Raw genomic sequence first — 23,884 nt, 5'->3', positions numbered from 1 at the left:
TCAAACACTCTTTTGGCTTTCATTCTCATCCAGATTTGCTTATGATATGGGTATTATAATTTCTCTTCAGGTTGGTGTGTTTTGCGGTAGGTAAACAACATTCAATGCCTGCTGTACGGATCAGTATTCTGCTTCTCAACAACATATGAACTAGTCACGCTAAGACCTGAACCAGATGACAGTTGGTACAGATGTCCTTCCCAACTGCCATTCCTTCCAGGTAGTCCCAAGATTTCGTGTATACAATATACTGAAAACCTCACTTGTCTCCGAAGTGGTTCCAATGCAGAAATGTCTGGAGGAACTACTCTGGGGACTCCAACCCTGTCACCTCATAAGCATAGCACAGATGCCTTCAACGTGCAACTACAGATCCACCTGTGTCCAGTTTAAAAATGAAGGTGTGAGTGGAAAGGACGGTGTGGGCACCGCATTAAGAGGATTGAAAGATCCAGTCTGTTCTCAGATTCTCTTTGCATCGAAAAGACAAGATATGAAAACACTGGCTTTAAAAGACCATTTATTTATTGATCTTAAATATTTACAACTCATGGGTTAAAACATCTATCCATTTATTACCAGTGGGCTATTTTTTGGGGATTTTTGTTAGGAAGGGGTTTCACCTGTTATCTTTACCACTTTTATTTCTGAGGGAAGAGAATTCCGGGTTATCTTTCTAACTCTATATTCTGCTTTCTAGTTGTTTTAAACCAGTCACCTGGCTATCTTAGTAAATCTCAACAACAGCCTCATTAACAGGCTAGAAATAGTTTCCCATCTCTGAAAAGAAGGTCCCACTGACTTAGCCACTGCCACATATCAGCTCCTAAACGACCTACCGTGCAAAGCATATTCAATACATATAATGACACTTCTGAGTGACCGCAAATGTACACCGATAGCATTCCGATGGAAAACCAGAAATGGAATTTCTTCAAGAAACATAATAATGGGGGACACGGAGACACAGCAAGGATTTGTGAAGAATGTATCAAGGAGAACTGATATTTCCACTTAAATAGCAAGCAAAAACCCCTCCAGCCTAAACGGTTCCTTTGTACACTACGATTTTATTAGACCTCAAGTAAGAACATCTTTAACGTTTTAAGAAGATTACTATAAATTACTCTATAACTTATGTTTTGCATGGTTTTTAAATGTTCATAATGCTATAATTTATTTACTTAATTTTACACGAAGATATAAAAAAAATAAATATTGCCATGCATGACTTGTTGATATTTTAAAAAAAAACACAAATAAATAACTGGAAACAGTTGTCTAGAGAAACTGTTCCTGCATATTTGTTAATTACAGGGGACTCGAGCAAGTCTATTTCAATACAGGATCCTGAAACTGAAAGAACTTCCGAACAAAGCCAAATATAATGCCCTTAAAGGATCAAAATGTAATTAACGCTAAGGGAAAGAAAACAATACAAACCAAACCTGGAGTGCAAACACCTTTTTCGCTGTAGGTTTTAATGGAAAAGGTTTGTGAGCAAATGGGGTTCCTTCCCAAGGGCATGCTGGAGACATGGAAACTGAAGTGAGAGGAACTGGGGGGCCTTCCTCAGTCAACCTCTCATCTCATTTCAGCTTCCCAAAACGTCCCTGGTTAAGACTTGGGATGAAGAGACACAGACAAGCATGTATAAATGTCCGTCAACGCTCCTCGTTAAAGCTGAAGTCGCACACTAGGGACAGGTGGTCTGAAGGGTAATTGAAGGACGGCAGGCGGTTGGGTCCAATCTGCTCCTCCGTGAGCAGATCCAGGGCCGACCTCACGCTGAGCGCGTGCTTGGAATACCAGATGTAGTCCAGAGTGTGGCGGCACTCGCCCGAGGTCCGGATCTTCCAGGTCGTGTACGGCGGTTCCGACTGCCCGTCCGCGCTCAGCAGCTTGTAGGCGCTGTTCAGGTTGAGGCTGGAGGAGGCGAAGTGTCTGTAGACCTCCTCTGTCGGCTCTGCGTTGAAGTCCCCGCAAACGATGAGGGGAATCTTGGCTCCCTGGGTGATGCTCTGCAGGTTCTGGAGAAGGTCACAGCCTTGAGCCGATCGAAATCGCTCCCAGCCAGTGCGAGCCTTCAGGTGGGTGACGGCGATGCAGAACTGTCGGCTGGACTCCTTGCACTCTAGGGTCTGGGCAATGGCCACCTGGTTGGTTTTCAACGTCATGGCCGTCAGCCTGATGTTGGCACTGTTGACTAGCTTGAATCGGTTCTGGAGGAAAAACAAGGCACAGCCATCTGGTCCGTTGTTGTGTTCCACATCCAGACAAGGTGACCAGGGCTTGGGGAAAAACGTGCCCTGATAGCCCAGTCTACTGAGGAGGGGGTGGAAGGTGTCGAAGTAGTGGTCCACCTCTTGGAGGCACAGTATATCGGGCTGGTAGGCTAGGATTTCTTCCAGGATGAGACATTTCCTCTCTTCCCACTTGAGTGCTTCAAGAGGGCACTGTACAAAGTTGTCTTTGCCTTCTCCAAGAGCTGAAAGAAAAAAGCCGGTCAGTGGTCAGCGACTAAGAACCGCTACCAAGTACCTGCGAGTCTCCTCAGGCTTGACGCTACCCAAGACCTTCAGAGCGCTTCCCCTGCTTCAGATGCCCTGGGTGGTTCTTCTCTTACTGCACCGACCTCTTACCATGCAGATGAAGCAAGCAACTAACCGAACCTTTCGTATTAAAACCATTTCTTGTCACTATGTTCTAGGACATGAGATCTTCTTAAGTTTTAGCTTTAGACAGTGTTCTCTGGCGTCCAAGAGATCTAAACTATGCCAGATGAAGTAAATACATTTAACTCTAGAGAGTGCTTTCAACACTGACTTATAATAAGCCATACTAGGCCTTTATAGACACCACTTAGAATAAATGACACCCATTTAACATGGGCAGGTTTTTCCTACACCTGGAAAAAACAAATGAATCAAAGAGTGGAAAGTCAGGGAGTATGCCCTTCTTTTCCAGAAAAAATGGTGACCCTGGTTTCTTCTTAAAATTTCAAGTGCCACGTGATCGGCAATAAGGTTGACTGACACACCTGTTTTTTAACTGAGCGGACCCAGGAAAGGAGTCCTTGCTACCGTACAAAGTAGTATCTTAAAGCACAGAGAACTGAAGCAACATCTCTGGCCTCAAATTATGAAGAGGCGTCTGGATAAGAACCTGGCCTCAGGAGGACCCCGACTCAGCACCACCCCTACACAGCCCCCATTCCCTGCAGAGGGTTCAGGGTCACCCGTTCGGTAGACTCAGTTTCCCCCTTCCAGGTGCTATCTTAGTGCTGTGGACAACTGATGAAAGCTTATGGGCTAACAGGAGACAGGAAGCACGTGCCGCGAAGCAGACACTTTCCCCGAGCACGGGAAGTCTGCACACGTGGAGGGGAAGGAGTACCTCTTCAGCTGATGGAGTGGGCAGTGAAAGCCAGACGACACCCCTTCCTAGCCTCCCCGTGTGGGAGCTCCCCAGGCGGCCCCAGCGCCCCGCCCCTCTCCCTGCGCGCACACGTACCTTGGGCAAGGATGTTCCACTGCATGACCCGGATGGGTGTGTGGCTACTACTGGGGCCATCGGCCCTCAGATCCACGAAACCCCGCTGGAAGCGGGGAGGCCGCGTGTGCAGGACGGCCCTGCACTCCTCAAGGAGCTCTTTGGGGTCAATGGGCTCCAGGTGTTCCGGGTCGGGGGCCACCAGATACGCTGGGTGCTGGGAGGCGGAGCTGCCGTCCAGGGTCTTGGTGAGAGCGCTGTAGAGCCGGCTCGTGCCGCTTCCCATGGGACACGCTGCGGGGAAGGAAAGCACAGTCACTCGCCCGGCTCCTCGCCGGAAGACAAGGCACTTACTGTCCACGGAAGCCGCAGGCTCGCGAGCTCACTTTAGGGCGAAGTTGCCACATTCGCGTTCTACAGGGTGGATTAAAGGAGTTTCCGGGTTCTAGCTTTCTCTTAGGGCGGGTACTTGAAATACCGCTGTTGAGAGACCTCGATCTTTATGGCTTATTCTAACCTAGGATCTGTCTTTATAATTTACAGACACAGTCTTATGAAAGCACGGCTAAACAAAATCCATATTCCTTTTTCTGTGCATTTTAAGTGAGAACGTGAAGACCAGTGTGTACAGAGCCAGATATCAGAAAGCCCAGTTAATCCTGGAGAACAGATTCAGTTAGAGCAGGCTGTTGCCCCAGCCATGTCACCTATACAGATGCCTCTGCTGTGGCGAGAAACGGCTGGATTAAGTCCATATCCCACTTCTCGTCCATGTTAACTGTACACCAGGGATCTGGCTCTCTGTGGGACTCCGAACATCACGGGGCAGTACGGTCTGTAATCTAATATCGACTGCCAGACTTTTAGCAAGTCAGAAACGGGGCTGGGAGCAGAGGCAGTTGCCCACGTTTTCTGGGATCCTGGGAGGAGAAAGGGGGAGGAGCGGTGCAGGAGGCACTGTCGGTGCGCCTCCGAGGCTTCCTACTGTTATCCAACCGGACATGAACTCACTAAGGAGACTAGAGCACAACCTTCAACGAGTCCGCGTGAGGAGAGCTGTGCCCGCGCCTCCCTGGTAAGTAGCCGCCTGCTCCTTTCAAGGTCAGCCGTGTTGCCTCTCATTATAGTGCGCATTAGGGGCACCTTCTACCTGGAACCACCTCCTCGATTCCGTGCGCGGTTCCTGGTATGGAGGAACCTGGATTTCCCTACCCCGTCCAAGTCCTGGCCTCCTCTTGCAGGACACAAAGTTTCCTTCATAAAACGTATTATTTGGCGAGCGGATTGCATCTGAAACTAGCGGCTGATGGAACCTGCTGTAGCAGGTCACAAAAGCAGACTCAAGTGTTCACCACCAAGGGTTAACAAGCATGCAAGCATGCTTTCTACTGTTCCTTTTCATCAACTCAAAAGTAGTTCCCCAACAAGAAAGCTAGATGGAGGCAAAGAAACACACCAGTTTTCCCAACATACATTTCTGTGCACGTGCGACTGCCAGCAAGCCTGTTCTCACAAACGCACACGCGTGAACACACGCACACACCTGTCCCGAAACTGTTTGATTTCAGTATATTAAATTCCTTTTAATAAATCTGTTTGCCTATCTGAGTACATGGGTCCAGAGGAATTTTCTTCTTGGCTGGCAGTACAACTCTGAAAATCTTTCTTCTGTACTTCTGGTTTTTTGGGTTGTTTTTTTTAAGGCAGTAAAAATATTACTCAGCCATAAAAGGATACGAAATTGAGTTATTTGTAGTGAGGTGGATGGACCTAGAGTCTGTCATAGAGAGTGAAGTAAGTCAGAAAGAGAAAAACAAATACCGTATGCTAACACATATATATGGAATCTTAAAAAAAAAAAAGGTTCTGAAGAACCTAGGGGCAGGACAGGAATAAAGATGCAGACGTAGGGAATGGACTTGAGGACACGGGGAAGGGGAAGGGGAAGGGGAAGCTGGGACAAAGTGAGAGAGTAGCATGGACATATATACACTACCAAATGTAAAATAGATAGCTAGTGGGAAGCAGCCGCATAGCACAGGGAGATCAGCTCGGTGCTTTGTGACCACCTAGAGGGGTGGGATAGGGAGGGAGGGAGGGGATATGGAGATATATGTATATGTATAGCTGATTCACTTTGTTATAAAGCAGAAACTAACACACACACACACAAATAAATAAATAAACAAATAAATAAAAGGCAGTAAAAAGTCCAACTGGGGGACTTCCCTGGTGGCACAGTGGTTAACAATCCGCCTGCCAATGCAGGGGACATGGGTTCGAGCCCTGGTCTGGGAAGATCCCACATGCTGCGGAGCAACTAAGCCTGTGCACCACAACTACTGAGCCTGTGCTCTAGAGCCCGTGCGCCACAACTGCTGAACCTGTGAGCCACAACTACTGAGCCCGCGTGCTGCAACTACTGAAGCCCACACGCCTAGAGCCCGTGCTCTGCAGCAAGAGAAGCCACCGCAATGAGAAGCCCATGCACCACGATGAAGAGTAGCCCCCGCTCGCTGCAACTAGAGAGAGCCCGCGCGCATCAAGGAAGACCCAACACAGCCAAAAAATAAAATAAATTAAAAAAAAAAAAAAAAAAGTCCTACTGGTTTCTCAAGTGTGGTTTCCAGATCGGCAGCATCAGCATCACCCTAACGGTCAACCAAACTGTCACAGGGCGTCACAGCAAATGCACAGGGGCTCCAGTATGTGACATTTGTCAGGCTCTAGGCAAAGGACCAGCTTGATGCAGCTCACTTTCAACAGGACTGCTCTACATCCTTTTAATGCCATCATATCCTTGCCAAGCTGAGTTCTGGGGTAGTTGCTGTGATAAAAAGCAAGTACCATGTGAAAAGGCATGTGAAAAAGAGGGTAGCCGTGTCCAACAGGAGTCGAAGGTGTGAGGAGTTACGTGAAGCCAGAAAGACTGTCCCGAGCCACACTTCCTTCTAAAAACTTAGAAAAACCTTCACGTGAAATGAATAAGGAACAGGTGGGCGTCTGTTCAGACAATAAACGTGTGCCGGAAACAGACGGCGAGGAAGCCAATCAAAATTATATCCTACTGCAAAATGAGCTAAAAGATAAGACAATGACAGAATAGCCTAAATTAGAAAACTCAGAAGTGAGGCAACACAAGGAATTAGTAACAAAAAACATACCAAAAAGAAATGAGGAGAGAAATCATTTAAGAGGCAGTGGCAAACATTCTGTACTAATGTTAAGCGAAGATGCAACATATCAGGAAATGAAACAAATACTAAAAACTAAAAATCGAGAAAACTTTTAGGAGCACAAAGTTTCAATCATGCAGGATGAATTAAGCTCTGGAGGTTTAACGTACAGCATGGTGACTGCAGTTAACAGTAGTGTATTCCATGCTTGAAATCCTCTAAGAGAGGAGATCTAAAGGGATCTCACGTCCCCACTCCCTCAAACACACAGGGTAACTATGTGAGTGAGATATGTTAATTAGCTCGACTGAGGTAATTAGTTCACAACGTCTACAAATATCAAAATATCGTGTGGTTTACCTTAAATACATACAATTTTTATTTGTTAATTATACCTCAATAAAGCTGGAAAAAAATAAAGTGAATGGTGTAAGAGGAAAAAATTATGAGGTTAAAAAAACATGTATCATGGACACACATACCTGAGAATATCAACCCAGAATGACCAACACCAACTGGGCTGCAGAGAAAAAGAAAAAGAAAAAATCCCTTGGGCTCTAGGCAAAAGCAGCAAGTAACTTACAAGGACAATTAGAGCATCACCGGACTTCAACTGCAGTGTTTTATACCAGAAGAAAATGAAGTTACGTATTTCAAATATACGTCAAACTTTATATAGATGGCTCATTAGTACCCGAGCCAAGGATTTTATATCCAGCAAAACTGGAACACTGATGCCAGGAGCACTTCTTCCAGAAACTACTAGAGTAGGGGACGGCAAACTGCAGCTAGATGTATTTTAGTACAGTCCTCAAGCAAAGAATGGTTTTAAAGAGATGTGTCACACACACACACACACACACAATGTGACAGGATTGTTTTTGGCCCTCAAAGCCTAAATGTTTACTATCCTGCCCTTTTCAGAAAGGTCTTTGCCACCCCTGGAACTAGAGAACAAGATTTAGACCAAAATGACCAGAGACACTGATTTAAGCACTGGTGGTACTATATTAAACATATAGCTACTTAGAAAATCAAGTCTAAATGAGGTTAAAAGACAGAGTACAATATACGATGGCTATGTGATCTGATAATGAACCAATGAAGGTTTAATACACCCAGAAAAAGCATGGGGGTGGGGGGGAGCAGGGACCAGAAAGCAAGCATATTCAATTAAACATTGTTTAACTCTTTTTAGGGAATTCCCTGGCGGTCCAGTGGTTAGGACTCTGCCCTTCCACTGCAGGGAGCATGGGTTCGATCCCCGGTCAGGGAACTAAAGATTCCCGTAAGCTGTGCATGGTGCGGCAAAACAAAACAAAACAGAAAAACTCCAAAAAACACAATCCACAACACAAAACACTGATAATTTGGACTTTATCAAAATAAAAAACTTAAAAAAAATTGTCTTCAGTGATCATAATTAGTAATGGTAGTATCAGAATTCTTATTCTGAGACTGTTGTGTAGATGTGAGATGAAGCAGATTGGATATTCTAATTTCATCATTCCCTGTTGTCCTGTTTTGGTTTGGTCTTAGAAATGTATTTATAGGCTATTAGCTACAACATTCAAGGAAAACATTCTTGTTAAAGCCGGCTCATTTTGGACCAATAGTGGATTATTAAATCTTGTCATTCACCTTATTTGTGACTTTTGGTGGTTTTCAAAAATTAAATTTACCATCAAAGGACAAAGCTTTGCAGCAAAAAAGAGGAAGGATGTACTGCATCGTGGGTATCAAAGCATCAGTTCCAGTCCCAGCTCCACCACCATTCAGCTGTGCCACTCTCCAGAGCTGCTGACAAGGCTTGTTAAGTGACCATAATTTCTTTAAGATTATTTGGAAAATGCATCTAGGTTAGAACAGGCAGCAATTTCAAAATAGTATTTCTACTAGAGGGCACACACATCTCTATTAAGAAAACTTGCGTATGTTATTCAAAATGACTTTTATTCCCCTCAAGTTTGAGTCCCCAAATGGACAATTTCTGTTGGGTGTAATAAAAGTACTCTGGAATGCACTAAAGGTTGTCTTTTCAAAAATTTTACTGACATAGACCCTTTGCTCTTGTTTCACGAGATTCCTTTACCCAAGAAAGAGAATCGGGCAAAATTTCAACTAAGAGACTGGGCAGAGGGGAATTTCAGGGCATATTTACTATAGTCCTGTCTCTCCTCCTTAGGTCTTACAGGAAACCCTAGGACGGTCCCCTTGATGGACAGATGCAAGCCTGAATACCCTGTTTAATGACGAAGCCAGCCTAGGACATGCCTTCTGATACCAAAGTACCTGGGAAGCTGGTCAACCAATCGGCTTCTCGCATAGAGAGCAAGGCGTCAGGACAGAGACACATGGTCCTGGAAGATGACTCCACCCTCCTCCTAGACAGCAAGGCTCTGCTCCTGCTGGGCACTCCGCATTCTGTCCAGCCCTGCAGGTCACTCTCTCGGCCAGTGGGCACTGGCAAAACTAATCTCCACAACCTAACCTAACCCTGCAGTCCTCAGGAACCATCTGTCTGCAGTATCCTGATTCTACATTCTTATTTCTCTGCTCTCTGAACTTTGGGAAGAACGCTCCATACCTAAAAAACATGAGCTGATCTTTTCTCTCAAGAAGTGTCTGGTTAAAGATTAATATAGAGGTAAATTAACAAGAGAAAAAGTGAATGCATACTGTGTGGAATGGGCTGGGGTATAGTAAGGGCTAAACCCATCAGGATGGAGAAGAGTTATCAGAAAAGGACTTCAGAAAAGGACTCAAGATATCCAGCTCTCATTCCTGACTCCACCACTTCCTTGGTAGGTGGCCACCATGAGCCCCTGCCTCGCTCTCTCAGACACCACTCTGGTCCACAGGCGATACATCACTGAACAGACCAAAATCTCTCTCCTTGTTGGCCATGGGGCTTATTTTGTACGGGGGAGAGACAAACAAGGTGAAAGACGTTTTGTCATATGCTGAAAAGTGCTTTGGAGCAAAATAAAAAGGTGAAAGGGGAGACAAGGAATGCTAGGGACTGGAAGTTGCTAATTTATACAGGACGCTCAAGGAAGTCTCACTAAAGGTTACAGAGATCTGTCATAAGGAAACCAGTCTTAGAGAAATCCAAGAACATTCTGGGCAGAGGGAATGGTGAATGCAAAAGCCCCGAGGAAGGGGGCTTCCCTGGTGGCGCAGTGGTTGAAGAGTCCGCCTGCCGATGCAGGGGACGCGGGTTCGTGCCCCGGTCCGGGAAGATCCCACATGCCGCGGAGCAGCTGGGCCCGTGAGCCATGGCCGCTGAGCCTGCGCGTCCGGAGCCTGTGCTCCACAATGCGAGAGGCCACAGCGGTGAGAGGCCCGCGTACCGCAAAAAAAAAAAAAAAAAAAGTTTCCAAGGCGGCTGGCAGAGCAACCAGAAGGGTGAAGCTGCCAATACAAGTTAGGAAGACGGGGTGGGATCTGCTGTAAGACATGACTAATGCTCAGGAGAGAGGTGCAAACTGGAAACGAACACGTGCAAGACGTGGGGCACAGACGAGGACTCAGCTCTGGATCAGACTGGGGAGGGTGTGGTGAAAATCTGCAAAGAAGGCAAAGGCCAGGGGCAGGACAACCGGGAGAGCAAAGTAGAGAAAGTTTCGTCCACGAGGGAGCTGTGTCCTGTGTCAAAGGCTACTGACGGTTCAAGGAAAATGAAGACAGCATAGCTCAGATCTGGATTCAGCGACATGGGAAACGTTGGTGAATTTAACAACAGCGATTTTTGATTTTGGGTGGAGGTGTTGGGAGAACAGGACAGAGAGTGGAGATGTATTTTGAGAAAATCTTGCCCCCCTCCCCCCAAAAAAGGAGAGACATGGAATGGTGGCTGGAGATGGAGGCTTGAGAATTTGGGGAAGCTGCTGTATCACGTTTGTTTGCTAACGGGGGTGACACAGCAGAGGGAGAAACCCCACGAGGCAGGAGACTTCAGGCATGACGACACGAGGAAGGCGACAAGTCCACCCCCAGAACGATTATCAACCCGGAGGAGAGTGTCAAAACCAGCCTGAATTTCAGTGCTCTGGACGGAGACCAAAGGCATACAACGAACTGAGAAGCTTTTATTCACGAAAGCGATTGAACTTCAGTTAAGGACAGTGCTAGCCTGTGCCCGGTCCTGCCGGGGCTGGTGCCACCCCTCCCCCTCAGCTCCATGGAAGTATTCAACCAGGGCAGCAAAGGTACTAAATTAAGTTAAAACCTGCCCCAAAGCAAGGCCCAGGCCCTGATGGCTTCGCTGGTGAGTCCATCAAATATTTAAGTAAGAAGGAGCAAGCCTTCACAAACTCCCACATACTGCTTCCCACGCAGAGCCGCTCTGGAAGACAGTTTGGCAGTTTTAAAAATACACGTAGAATTCATGCCCCTAGGTATTTACCTAAGTGAACCTGAGTTCATTCAGGAATAGGTATGCAGGGACTTCGCTGGTGGCACAGTGATTAAGAATCCGCCTGCCAATGCAGGGGACACGGGTTCGAGCCCTGGTCCTTAGCGTGTGGAAGATCCCCCATGCTGCGGAGCAACGAAGGCTGTGTGCCACAACTACTGAAGCCCACGCGCCTAGAGCCCGTGCTCCGCAACAAGGGAAGCCACCGCGATGAGAAGCCCGCGTGCTAAAACAAAGAAACGAAGAGTAGCCCCCGCTCGCCACAACTAGAGAAAAACCCATGTGCAGCTTTGAATGCAACCAAAAATAAATAAATTTAAAAAAAAAAGAAAAAAGGAATCCCATGGTACTGAGCTGGAGTCAGAGATATCAGCCTGAATTCATGTTTCACTTACTATACATATATAGATGTGTAGATAGAGATAATGAGCGATGTGGACGGCTGTGTTTTTCCACTTGCTGTCTGCCATGAGCTAATCATTTATTTAATTAATTAAATTAATTAATTAACCATCCCCCTGCTTTTTTCCCACGCTACAAATGTCTACTTTATATCTTTATATGTCCGGGGTTATTGTGAGGAAACATAAATCTAAAACATTTTGCTAAGATATAACATTACTTCTTAAGGAATTTTGTTTGATTTTTTTGTGGGACCCTAGGAGGTCCTGATGCCTTGTCACGCCCCAGCAGATAAGGTACTTCTGTAGCAATGAACGCTTTCAGTTAAAACTGTCATTTTTACATGATGCTACGTAAACATACATAATAAATACACATGAATATTTATATATTTACATGTATAACATCAGCTGTATCTAGCCAATAAGTATAAAAATGGAAACGGACACATTCTACACTCACAACTCAGTGCGCACTCACGGCATACATAGATATCTAAGAGGAGGTTCACAGAACAGCTTATTTCTGCATGACATCTGGGCCATTTTCTGGCGCATTCCATTTCTTTTTTAAAAAATGCTGGTCGTGACCCGACTTCGTTTGGTTTCCGACCCACCGATGGGGCGCTGCTCCAGCAGCAGCTGCGGGCATGGTTCATGGGCCACTAGGGATGTCTGAGAATCTTGGAGCCACGCACGGCCAAGGTGTTCATGACGCCAAGCCCCCACGTGCCGTTTTCTCTGTCTTGGTGCTTGTTCTCCGCACAGCCGTGGTGAAACCGCTGTCCTGTCGGCACGTCCCGGCACCCAGCGGCCCCGGGCTCCACTAGTGGCCACGGTACGCAACCCCATCACTCAGGGTTTTAGTTTAAAAGTGCCTGTTTTACTTTAAAATGTCGCTTAGTGAGGCAGTAGTAAGTATCTCTGTGAAATGTGCAGCCTCGATGACGTATCTTTAATAGGTGACAAAATGGAGCGTCCACAGAAACACGCTGCGCGCAAAATACGCTGCCTTAAGGAAAAGCGCTCGGGTGAGCGTCTGAGCTGCAAAATGAACTCGGTCCTGTCTTCATGGAATACCATCTCACCTCGAAGAGCCGACAAACTATAGTTCATCACATATGGACACGAGGCAGACACGTACCCACAAAAATGTAAGAAGAAGTCAGCCTGTCACTTGAAGGAAAACAACGGACAGAGTTTTTGCCCACGAGGAAAACTTCTGGAAAACATATCTGCCATCGGGAGCCTGACAAGTCCCCAGTACTTAAAAAAAGTTTCTGACAAGATGGGTGGCGAGAGAAGCTAGTTATTTCTATACTGTGTAACGCTTGGAAGATCTGCATAACCCAGTGAAACAACATTTCCCAAATAACCAATAGCAAAAGTTCACTGATACATACGGTATCAGATTCCACGTCACAAATTACCACGTATTAACATAGAGACTACTACAAAAAAAGACTACCCACGATTATCTTATAAGGCTATTAAAATACTTTTTTCCAATTATATCATCTGCGAGAGACTCAATTTTCTTCATATATTTTAACCAAACCATATCACAACAGACTGAATGGAGAAGCAGATACGAGAATATGGCTGTCTCCCATTAAGCCAGACTTTAAAGAGATTTCCAAAAAGGTCAGACAATGCCACTCTTTCACTAACTTTCTTTTTGTCTTGGAAAACAGTTAAAAAGTGTTACTTACGTTAACACTGATTTTACTATTAAATGACTTGATAAACATTTAAAAATTCTCGTCTTATTTTCTAACATGATATATAAACATAGGTCATATTAATTATGTTATATATTAACCCACATAGACAAAATTCTGTGGGACCCTCCGTATTTTTTAAGATTGCAAAGGGGTCCAGAAAACAAAAGGTGAGACTGTCTCTTCTAGACCAACCATCACCTGAGTGCAGACATCCCGTTCCAGGGGATACAAGCAAAGCAATCCCTGGGGAGAAAATGAGAACTAAAAAAGGTGAAATGAAATAACAGAAAGTAGACATGTCTGTAATTCACACAGAGCACGTATCTGAATTTTTCTCAAACTGACAGAGCATCTGATCACAAAAGGTGGGAGAAGTCACTGCTGCTAGGCTGTCTCCACGGCACTCCAGAGACTAGTACTATCTCCAAATCACGGACAAGCTTCCCTGACCTCGGTCTTTATATTTCTAAGCTAGATTTTCCATAACTCAAAAATATTCTTCTCATAAAGTCAGGTTACTGAACCAAATCAGAAGGGATCTGGGGAAGACCCAATTCATTTCTTCCCGTCTTCAGTTATTCTTTTCGGCTTTTATCCTAAGAACATACGCGCTTACTCAGTTATTTTTCAAGGCTTTATTTCCTAAAACTTTCTGGTAACACAGAGACATCAATTCAAAGGAAGTGCTAGGGAATTAATAACTCAAAGTGGACACCAAGGAGACTTCACATGCTATTTGTGTACTTATAACACCGTCATAGCAAGGCTCAGAGCCACCCAGGAACTGCTAGGTGGGAAGGCAAGTTATCTAAATTTGAGAACAAAGGAACGCTGCAGAGCGCGCGACACCCTCTGCCCCTCCCCCGCCCTGAGGATGACGCCCCTGACGGCTAATGACTGCTGGAAGCTTACTACGCACCACTCGCAAATTAAGTAATTCTCACTACATTCCTAGGAGGTAGCCACTCTGATTATGCCCCTTTTACGAGGAGGGATAACTTAGTCACAATTCTCTCACCTGTTTTAAAAAAAGTCATTTTTTCTTTTAGAGTATCGACCGTTTAAAAAATCTTTTCATACATAAATACAAGTCCAATTCCAAAATTGCCTGCCTTTCTGCTGAAGTTTTATACCTTAATAGGGGTTGCCATTCAGGGCTTTAAAACGATTGTCACAGGTTCAGAACAGCAACATGGAAAGCCACTTTCCTGAGGCAAGGCAGCACAAACAATTCATCCAGGTGGTTGCTGAGATACTGGAAGGCATGAAATCTTGACAAAACCTCTACTGAACTTTTATTTGGCACTCATACTAGCTTCTGGGTCGAATTTTACATGTGTTTGGAGTGTTATTTATTTGACCCCAGATTATATTTGGTTTTGGCCCCAAATTCATTTTTTTCCAGCCACTTTACTCGAGAAAGTTATCAGCCATCACTTCAATGTAATGCACATGATGTAATTTATACAGGCAAAAGGCAGGTGATAACAGCTTTATCTCTCATGCCTCTATTTCTCATTTAGCTGCACCACTCCCATCTCTTGCCGTTTCCCAATCCTATAAGCATATTTCCGTATACACCGAGAATGGGATGCCTGCATTCCGTGATGATAGGATGGCGATGAACAAATACGTCGCTATTTCACTTTATAGGAATAACTCTTCTTACCTTTGTAACAGCCTTTAAAGGTCTGCCAGAGAATTCACATTATTTAGGTTCCAGAAATACAGCAGTGGTATGTAAACTGCCCCCATTTTGTCATCCCTTTATTTTCCTAATAAAGCAAAAGTGGGCTAACTATAAAATACAGAATACATTTACTCTTTAAGCTACTGATTACTAAAGCAACAGGCAGACCACCATATAAGTTCCTAAGAGTGCCAGCCATCAGAGGCAAACGATCAGGGGTTTCATGAAAACACCTTCAATCAATAACTAGAAGGCTGGATGAGAACCCAAACAGCTGAGACCTAAACTGACTGGGCTGACCACCCCAAGCAGTCCTAACAGCACTCAGAAATCTCGGCAGAAAGACCTCTCTCCACGTAACATTTCTCTACTTACCCAGCAACTGCTTCTTCTAGAGTCTGCCCAAACCATTCAGTCTGTTAATAATTTCTCACAACAGCCTGAGCTCAGTCTCCTGAAACGATAGCTTGGCGAAAATACTGGTTAAAAAGCAAAAACGGAAGGAAGGCCAGGATTCTCTGGGTCCAACGCCTGAGAAGCTGCTGGAGCTGACCAGCCTTGGGCCCGCGGAAACCTCCAAGCGTCAAGTACCCAGAAGTGTAAAGCACAGACGTCACGGGAAGGCATCACTGAACAGCGAGCCTGTGCTGCCACCTACTGGCCGCGTGCTGAACCACCTCGGGAAGCTTAGACGGGCTAACTCAGCCGCTAGCTTTCACTGGGCTCCTTAGAGCAGCTTCCTGAACACACGCGGCCGCCTTCAAGACAGTCACAAGATAACCATCGACCTAAAACAGCCTGGGTGTTGGATATGTGGTATAGCTCGTATTTACTGAAGAAGTCAAAGATTCACAGCCCCCCACCTCACAGCTTCATGGAGCGAGCCCCAGTGGCTCCTTCTTCTCTTACTTAAATGACCCTTAACATCTGAACTACAATCCCTGTCCTTCACTCATTCCTCCTCATAGGAGGAATAGGGACTACATCTGCCTTGATTACCACTTCCCCTGGTACCCGGTACCCGGCCTAGCGCTTTAAGAACGTTGATAAAAGAAAGGATGGCAAGTGGCAGCAAAGTGTTCATTAAGGACCCCTGTCAAACACGGGCAGAAGAACCGCCTTACGTTGGTAGAGCACTTTACGGTGCACTAGGCACTTTTACTTGCTGAGACACCTGTTACCCTCTCAAGAACCCCTTGGCTATTTTATAGATGAGGCTCAGAAGTGACTTGTCCAGAGCCACTATTAAATGTACTCTGTATTTTTGGAATTTTGTGAGACTGTAGTGAGGGCCCTCTCTTTGTGTTTATGTACCCGTATCAGCTAGAACACTGAAACTCAAAACAGTGCAACACGTCCCCGGCAGGTCCGCCTGGTAAATGCACACGACCACCTTCAAGTTCTGTGACTTGTAGTACATTACACTCCCTGGGTCCTAGAGACCGGATTCTACGCATGGGAAAGCCTTACGGCAAAAGCTTTCACTTTTCTCAGTGAGGCAAGATGGTCTTGAACGCATGGACTCGGGTTAGGCTGCCTCGTTTCAAATCCCGGTTCCTCCTTTACTGATCAGATCCTGACCAAGGTACTTACCTCTGTGGCTCACTTTCTTCACTGAGTTACTGGCCGCTGAATTGAACTAGCTATACCCAGCACATTCGAAATGGGAGCTAAATGTTAGCTATTCTGTTACTGTTAGTGAAGTGCACTTTCTGGGTTTAAAGAGAAGCCGCTTTTAACATGTGAGAGCCCAGCATGCGCCATGCTCCTTGCATGTATTTTCATTACTCTTTCCAACAATCCAGCAAAGTAGGTATTGTGTTTGCCCACTTTCATAAACACGGAGACGGAGGTTAAGCGATTACCTGGTTTTCTCAGGATTGCACAACTGGCAAAGGGTCAGGCCCCGGGGAAGGCTGCCTGCACCCTGGACCGCTGCTCCGGCAGCATCCCTGATAGCGCTGGTCCAGAGTCGGGATGGTGCGCACGGGGTCAAGAGGTCGAATTCCACCTCCTCTGCGAGAACGTCACGAGGACGTCACCGCTGTCACGGTGCGCACGCTGGCACAGCACAAAGTGTACAAAGCAGAGTAATGACCCGCACGGCGTGGCTAGAGATATCGAGTGAAGGTCACGGCTCTCAACCTAGCGTGTCTAAAAATACAAGATCCTAGACACAGCGTGACAATCCCAACGACCTCTGCTGGGCAGCAGTCACAGACAGGAACGCCCACGTGTCTTCCAGACAAGGCCAAGCTGTACCTTCAGTCACGCCCGATTCATCTAGAAAATACGGCTAAGGGAAAGAGAAGCCCCTCCACGATGAACGCTGAGGTTAACCTGTTAAAACTGGTGCTCAGATTGTTAGTGGCCTGGCCAAGCACTTCCACAAGCCCGGCTTTTCTAGCAGAATGCTCTGAAGTGAAACTGAAAAGGCAGAAATGAAAAGAATCTGGTGGGACAGCAGCTCTCCACTAAGACATCAGGTCTGTGTTACTACCTGATGCCCATCACTGACGTTCCCGGGATACTCGAGAAGTGGGCCAGGTTTACAGCTACGAATGGAAACATGGAGTATGGAGCCAAGAGGACTATTCTGCTGGTATTTTTCCCTCTAGATCAGAGGTCCACACACCACAGCCCATGAGCCACATCTGGCCAGTGCCCTGTATTTGTGCTACCTGTGATCGCTGACATCTTTAAATGGTTGGAAAAAAAAACTAATAATATTTCATGATGTGCAAATCATATGAAATTCACACTTCAATGTCCATAAATAAGGTTTATGTATTGTCTGTGGCTGCTTCCACACTACAGCAGCAGAGATGAACGGTTGTAACAGATATTTGGTCTATAAATCCTAAAATACACATAGCTACATATATTTACAACTACACAGGACACAATGTAAGACGAGGTTTCTGTGAGAAGAAGGCGTGGAGAACTAGCAAATGCCCAGAAATTGTAAACGACTGCAAAATAGACACGTTCAGAAAATCTCATGAAATAGAGATAAAAGACTTGAAAAAATGAGAGGAGCCACAGAGGGTGGGTCCATATGGACAACAATCTGTCCATTGTTGAACCATTGTGAACTTTCCAATAACATGATACAGTGATGAATATGATAGAATAACCCAAGAAATAACAGAAAATCTTCCTGTGCTAAAGCATGGGATGGCCTTAGACTGAACGGGCTCACCTGACCTGAGACATTCATCCTGACAGAACTTTTGAACACCAAGGGCAAGCAAGCCTAAACTTCTGGAGATAACCAGTACTGACAAAGACATTTAAGCTCTGAGGGAAAATATTTTTATTAATGGGCATGTGTTACTTGTGTAATTTAAAATATTATTTAAAAAAACTATCATGATGAAAAGCTGCTCAACATGACTAATTATCAGAGAAATGCAAACCAAAACTACAACGAGGTATCACCTCACACCAGTCAGAATGGCCATCATCAAAAAAATCTACAAACAACAAATGCTGGAGAGGGTGTGGAGAAAAGGGAACCCTCTTGCACTGTTGGTGGGAATGCAAATTGATACAGCCACTATGGAGAACAGTATGGAAGTTCCTTAAAAACTACAAATAGAGCTACCATATGAGCCAGCAATCCCACTACTGGGCATATACCCGGAGAAAACCATAATTCAAAACGACACATGCACCCCAATGTTCATTGCTGCGCTATTTACAATAGCCAGGTCATGGAAGCAACCTAAATGCCTATAGACAGACAAATGGATAAAGAAGATGTGGTACATATATACAATGGAACATTACTCAGCCATAAAAAGAAACGGAATTGGTCATTTTTAGAGACATGGATGGATCTAGAGACTGTCATACAGAGTGAAGTAAGTCAGAAAGAGAAAAACAAATATCGTACATTAACGCATATATGTGGAACCTAGAACAATGGTACAGATGAACCGGTTTGCGGGGCAGAAATAGAGACACAGATGTAGAGCACAAACATATGGGCACCAAGGGGGAAAGTGGCGGGGTGGTGCTGGTGGTGGTGGGATGAACTGGGAGATTGGGATTGACATGTATACACTAACATGTATAACCAAGAAGAACCTGCTGTATAAAAAAATAAAATTCAAAAAAGAAAAAAAGATCATGAAAATTTTCCAAATAAAATTCAGCATGAACCACCTAAAAGAGAAATGCACATCAACCTTGAATCGCTAAGTATTCATCAAGTGTGAGAACCATTCATGTGGTTATCAAGGTCCTACGAATCCCGATTAGAGGGACTCCTAACAATAAATATATATGCTGCATCTCCCTCCTCCTTCCAAGAACCCGAATATACCTGCCTCACCTCTTTTAGCAAACATCCCATCACAGGAACCTACAGAGTATATAGTTATCCACCTACCTACTCTATAAATCGTACACTCCCGTTACAATGTCAGTGTCAAGTTCTGTCTCACTGAACTTTCACAAAGACACCAGTTCTTTCCTTTCCTTGAAGCTCGCTTTTGCTCAGGTAAACATTCTTGCTCAGGCGTCTCCTGAATTGTCTTAGGCCCCAAGCTCACAACTCTTAACACTCGTCCAGAATTCTCTCCGGGTTTCCCAAACTTTCCAGGAGGAACAAGTACCTCTAGGAGTGGAGCTTATAAAAGACTCCCTACGCTTTCCAGAGAATCACCTGGGGCATTTGTTAAACACAACACAGCCAGGATTCTCAGGAAAAACTGATTCAAGTAGACAGGTGAAAGGCCCAGATGATTCTCAAGTACCCCTTTTCCCAGGGTGTTCATCGCTGTTCCCATACCTGCCACCTTCTTCCGGCACATGGTCTTCTCTCACCCTCCTTTCTTGCATTCAAAGCAAAGTTTTTATCCAACAAATCTAGCCACACTCACGTCTTTCTTCTCAATCTCTGCTGCAATTAGTCATGAGAAGCAATAAAATATTTGGCCTTTTAAGTGTACTATGTTCAGTAATACTTGCGGATCAACTGATACCAATTTACCTTATTAATTTTTTTCCCCTAGGTAAAGTCCAGCAGGCGAAGTTAAATGATTTGCAAATGTTCACACAAGTGTGTTGAATGTGAGCCTGGAGCCACGGTTACTAATTCAAAAGCCCCCAATAACTCACTGTATTTAAGCTCTTACCATTAAATGCTACAGGAAAACAATACCTTGGTTCTCCTACAAAGAAAGCAATTTATTTTTGTAGAAGCTTGATAATTACAAGCTTTTGCATTTCTTCTCTCTCATAAGCAGCTTACTCACACCGTGAAGGGACATACTAAATAAAGCCGCCTCCTCCAATGTGCCGGTATTTGCTTTTAAAATTGTACCAAGAAAAAAAGCAACATGTTCCAGTGATGGAGAACAGTAATTCAGCCAACTCTTCATTAGCTGAGGAGGAAGGCATTTATAAACCCACAGATGACACCGGACCACTACAGTCATCCAACACAGTAACTGTGGCAACTGGTGCTTCTTTATGGGGGCTGCTGTCCTTCCATGAGAAAAGGTAGCCAAACACTGCTAGGTCCCCCTTTCAATTCTAATAACCCAGCATTTGATGACTGCAAAGAGGCTGCACTCATCTTTCCAGCGACCTCTGATTGCCAAGGGGCGTTAAGTTAGGAAGGAACCGATTATCAAATGGGGTCAAGCCTGGGGCTTTACTACCCATTCCCCGCCGCAAAAACGTGCTGAAGGGAAGAGTAGCTTCAGTTCCCTGAAGGTTTCTCTAGCCAAATGTCTAAACCTTGGGGCCTGTAAGAATAATCTGGTTATTACTGTTGCTATTTTGTTAAGTAATGTGGAATCTGGGGCCCACCGGTAACAATTCTGTTTAGTAAGTCTACAGTAGGATCTATGAATCTGCATTTATTGAAAAAGCACCTACTGCTGGTTCTGAGGCTCTTTGGGAAACATTTTGCAAGGTATCTCTTCTCTCACCCTGACACATCCATGCCTCATGCCTTCCACTTTGCTCCTGGCTTTTCCCAAGCAAAGTGTTCTAATCTCTTTCCATCCTAAACTGCACTTCAAGGCCCAGCTCAAATGCCAACCACGTTTTGAAGCCGAAAAAGATCACCACTGCTAAAAGAGACTTTGCACTCTCTGGCATCCTTGTGCCATTTGCAAACCTTTAATTGTGACAGACTAAGAATAAAAGGTGTTTGATTTCATTAAACAGTCACGTCTTTGTGCAAAACTCACCTCTCTTACTGGGCACACTAAACTCCTTAGAGGCTGGCTAAGTCTCACGTTCTTTTACCTCCTATAATAAAGCATCTACAGAGTGAGACAGACTGTAAGTTTTTGAATGAATGAGTGATCAAGCGATGAGCTGATGAATGCATTCATGAGTGTCTTCCAACAAGTAGCTGAAGCGAAAACTGCGCAGAAGCCGGAAAATTGCCTAGATCTTGTAGTAGTAACTGTCTATAATAGTTTACAATAGTGTAACTACCATAAAATCTTTCAATTTCCTTCTAAAACTTCAGGGGACTTCCAGAAAGTTCATTAAACACCTTTCTGGGTCCAAAGCCTAAGATTTCAAATGTTCTGGCCTTTCTTCCTCAGCCAACAGCACAGCTTTCTGTATGTGTGTTACGCAAGCTATCTGTACTCCCAAGATGAGCCTACTGACTAACTGCCCCGAGGGGCCTGGAGGAAACTTAAGGTGAAAGGTTAAGATAGGAGAGACGGCTAGGAAGACCCCAATTGGTTTTCTTTCACCCCTTCTCCTACCTCAAACCTAACAATGTTCCTCTTGAAAACTTCCAGCAAGAAAAACCACTGACCTTCCCTGGTGGAGCAGTGGTTAAGCATCCACCTGCCAGTGCAGGGGACACGGGTTCGAGCCCTGGTCCGGGAAGATCCCACATGCCGCAGAGCAACTTAAGCCCGTGCGCCACAACTACTGAGCCCACGTGCCACAACTACTGAAGCCCACGCGCCTACAGCCTGTGCTCCGCCACCGCAATGAGAAGGCCGCGCACCGCAACGAAGACCCAACGCAGCCAAAAATAAATAAATTTATTTTAAAAATACTTTATAAAAAAACACTATCAGATATTAGGTGGTAACCATTCTAACAATTATTTCATTGTGCCAAACTCCTATAGAACTGGAAAGATCTCGGTGACTGCCAAATTCACCCTTTTTAAGAACACTGAAGAATTTAGAGTCTCCGGTAACCACTTTAACATCCTAAATTTATTTTACTTTATTTTATTTATTCATTTATTTTTGGCCACACCGCAGGGTATGTGGGATCTTAGTTCCCCCGCCAGGGATCGAACCTGCGTCCGCTGCGGTGGAAGCGCCGAGTCTTAAACCACTTGACCGCCAGGTAAGTCCCTAGTCACATTTTGGGTGATCACTTTAAGTAAAGAAAGCCACACTGAACATATATATATATATATTTTTGAACATATTCTTTTTACTGCTCAATCTGTCCTTAAGTAAATCCCAAACTTGGGAATTCCCTGGCGGTCCAGTGGTTAGGGCTCAGGGCTTTTACTGCCCTGGCCCTGGGTTCAATCCCTAGTCTGGGAATCCCGCAAGCCACGCAGCGGGGCCAAAAAAACCCCCCCCCCAAAACCCCCAAACCGTTAATCCAGACCTTTGGAGCAAAATGTACTTATTTACAATCTAAGATGCTCATACGTCTTAAACAGCAATAAACTTGAGCACAACCAAAATACACTTTTTTAGTGTGGTAAGATTGCCAGTTTTGAAAGAGAAGCTTTATTCCTCATTTTGAAAAGTATGACTACTTTGTATGTAGATTGTAGCCGCGGTAATGGGTCCTCAGGCAGAAACCTCTGTGGCCAAAAAGGGGAAATCCAGGGCACGTGACGTATAAAATTGGCTCTTGGCCAAGACGGCATCACCTTTGCAAGATCTTAAGCCAGGTATACAGGACGCAGAATGACGCAAATATTAAGACGGGAAGGCTCCCGAAAGATTTCAAATGTATGTCCAAAGAGTCAGTGCGTGTTATAACACACTGTTCACATGACATTTTTCAAAATTCAGAAACCTAAAAGACATGCAGGTCACGTGATGAGATAAGTGTAACTTTAGATTTTTTGTTTGTTTGTTTGCATAAAATGTTCCATCATTAGTGCGATTAGAAACAAAACACAAATAATCTGCGGCCTCGGAAGGGGAAAACTTACAGGTCAAGAGCGAGAAATACAAAAACCACGGCATCGAACGGTAAGGATCAAACTAGAAGCTCCCGCGGGGTTCCGGTTCTTACCGGACGCGGTGCAAGCCCCAGGCAAGGGAAGGCGAGGGCAGAGCCGCAAAGCGGAGCGGAGACCGCGGCTCAGGGAGAGGGGAGCCCGCTTCCCGGTCCGACCCCACCGCCCGGCGGCCCCCGGCTTCCCATTCATTCCGCGCCGTCTCCAGGTGGCGGCCGCGCGTTGGCGGCCGCCGCCGCGTTCTCCGCCCGGAACCGCCGCGCACTCACCTGTTCGGGAGCAAGACCTCGCGACGCCGCGGGCCGCCGAGGCCACCGCCAGGAGCCGGGGGGAAGCGAGGCGGGGGGCGGCGGCGGGTGCCGGCGAGCGGCGGCGCGGCGGCGGGCCGGGCGGGCGGCGCAGGCCGGGCGCGTCCCTCTGCAGCAGGGCGGAGCAGAGCCGCCGCGGGCTCTGATACATGCCGGGCGCCGCCGCCGCCGCTGCCGCCGCCGCGGCCCCTCGCGCGCCCGACCCACCCGCGGGCCTCGCCGACGCGGGCGAGCCGAGCAGACTCTCGGGGGCGTCCGAGGGGAGGCTCCCGGGCTCCTTCTCTTCCCGCCGCGGCCCGGGGGAAGGTGCTGGGCAGGCGAGCCCGAGACTGAGTGGCTGGTGCTGCGGCTGCTGCGACGCGAAGGCGCTGGCTGCAGCCAGCCGGCGAGAGCTGGGGGGTAACCGGCGAGCGCAGAGCGCTGACAAAGCGGGCGCTACCAAGCGCGATAGGGAGGGGGGATCCATAGGA

General features: G+C 46.0%; 1 protein-coding gene and 1 long non-coding RNA gene across 8 annotated transcripts in view; one reads left to right on the top strand and one right to left on the bottom strand.

Annotated features, from left to right (window-relative positions):
* Positions 1-503: 503 nt before the first annotated feature.
* NOCT (nocturnin) lies at positions 504-23,783 on the bottom strand. 5 transcript variants are annotated; one of them, XM_049709283.1, is made up of 4 exons: positions 23,376-23,517; positions 6,099-6,319; positions 3,514-3,786; positions 504-2,488 (listed from the first exon to the last, which is right to left on the bottom strand). In XM_049709283.1, exons 3-4 carry the CDS (start codon positions 3,776-3,778, stop codon positions 1,665-1,667), a joined length of 1,089 nt encoding a protein of 362 aa, XP_049565240.1. In that variant the 5' UTR covers positions 3,779-3,786; positions 6,099-6,319; positions 23,376-23,517; the 3' UTR covers positions 504-1,664. The 5 variants fall into 5 exon arrangements, with proteins under 5 accessions (XP_049565240.1, XP_049565239.1, XP_033275334.2 ...); XM_049709282.1 differs by lacking the exon at positions 23,376-23,517 and adding an exon at positions 7,151-15,249; XM_033419443.2 differs by lacking the exon at positions 6,099-6,319 and having other exon boundaries at positions 23,376-23,783.
* The window catches only part of LOC125964266 (uncharacterized), a 98,167-nt gene continuing 97,207 nt past the window's right edge, over positions 22,925-23,884 (top strand). For all 3 annotated transcript variants that reach the window (XR_007477124.1, XR_007477120.1, XR_007477122.1), the window contains exon 1: positions 22,925-23,119. This is a non-coding gene — a long non-coding RNA (uncharacterized LOC125964266). The remainder of the gene's footprint in view (positions 23,120-23,884) is intronic.

This window comes from Orcinus orca, chromosome 4 (assembly GCF_937001465.1).
Source record: "Orcinus orca chromosome 4, mOrcOrc1.1, whole genome shotgun sequence".
Classification (NCBI taxonomy): Eukaryota; Metazoa; Chordata; class Mammalia; order Artiodactyla; family Delphinidae; genus Orcinus; species Orcinus orca.
Note: the sequence above shows the minus strand (reverse complement) of the source record. Positions and strands in the feature narration are given on the sequence as shown.

What these genes read in the sequence shown, in the direction of transcription:
- NOCT (XM_033419443.2), bottom strand. Translation starts at nt 23,565, where the DNA reads ATGTATCAGAGCCCGCGGCGGCTCTGCTCCGCCCTGCTGCAGAGGGAC. An exon ending in GAGGTCTTGCTCCCGAACAG is followed by an intron (nt 3,787 to 23,375) that starts GTGAGTGCGCGG and finishes CCTTCCCCGCAG; the next exon opens with CGTGTCCCATGGGAAGCGGC. An exon ending in GTGGAACATCCTTGCCCAAG is followed by an intron (nt 2,489 to 3,513) that starts GTACGTGTGCGC and finishes TTTTTCTTTCAG; the next exon opens with CTCTTGGAGAAGGCAAAGAC.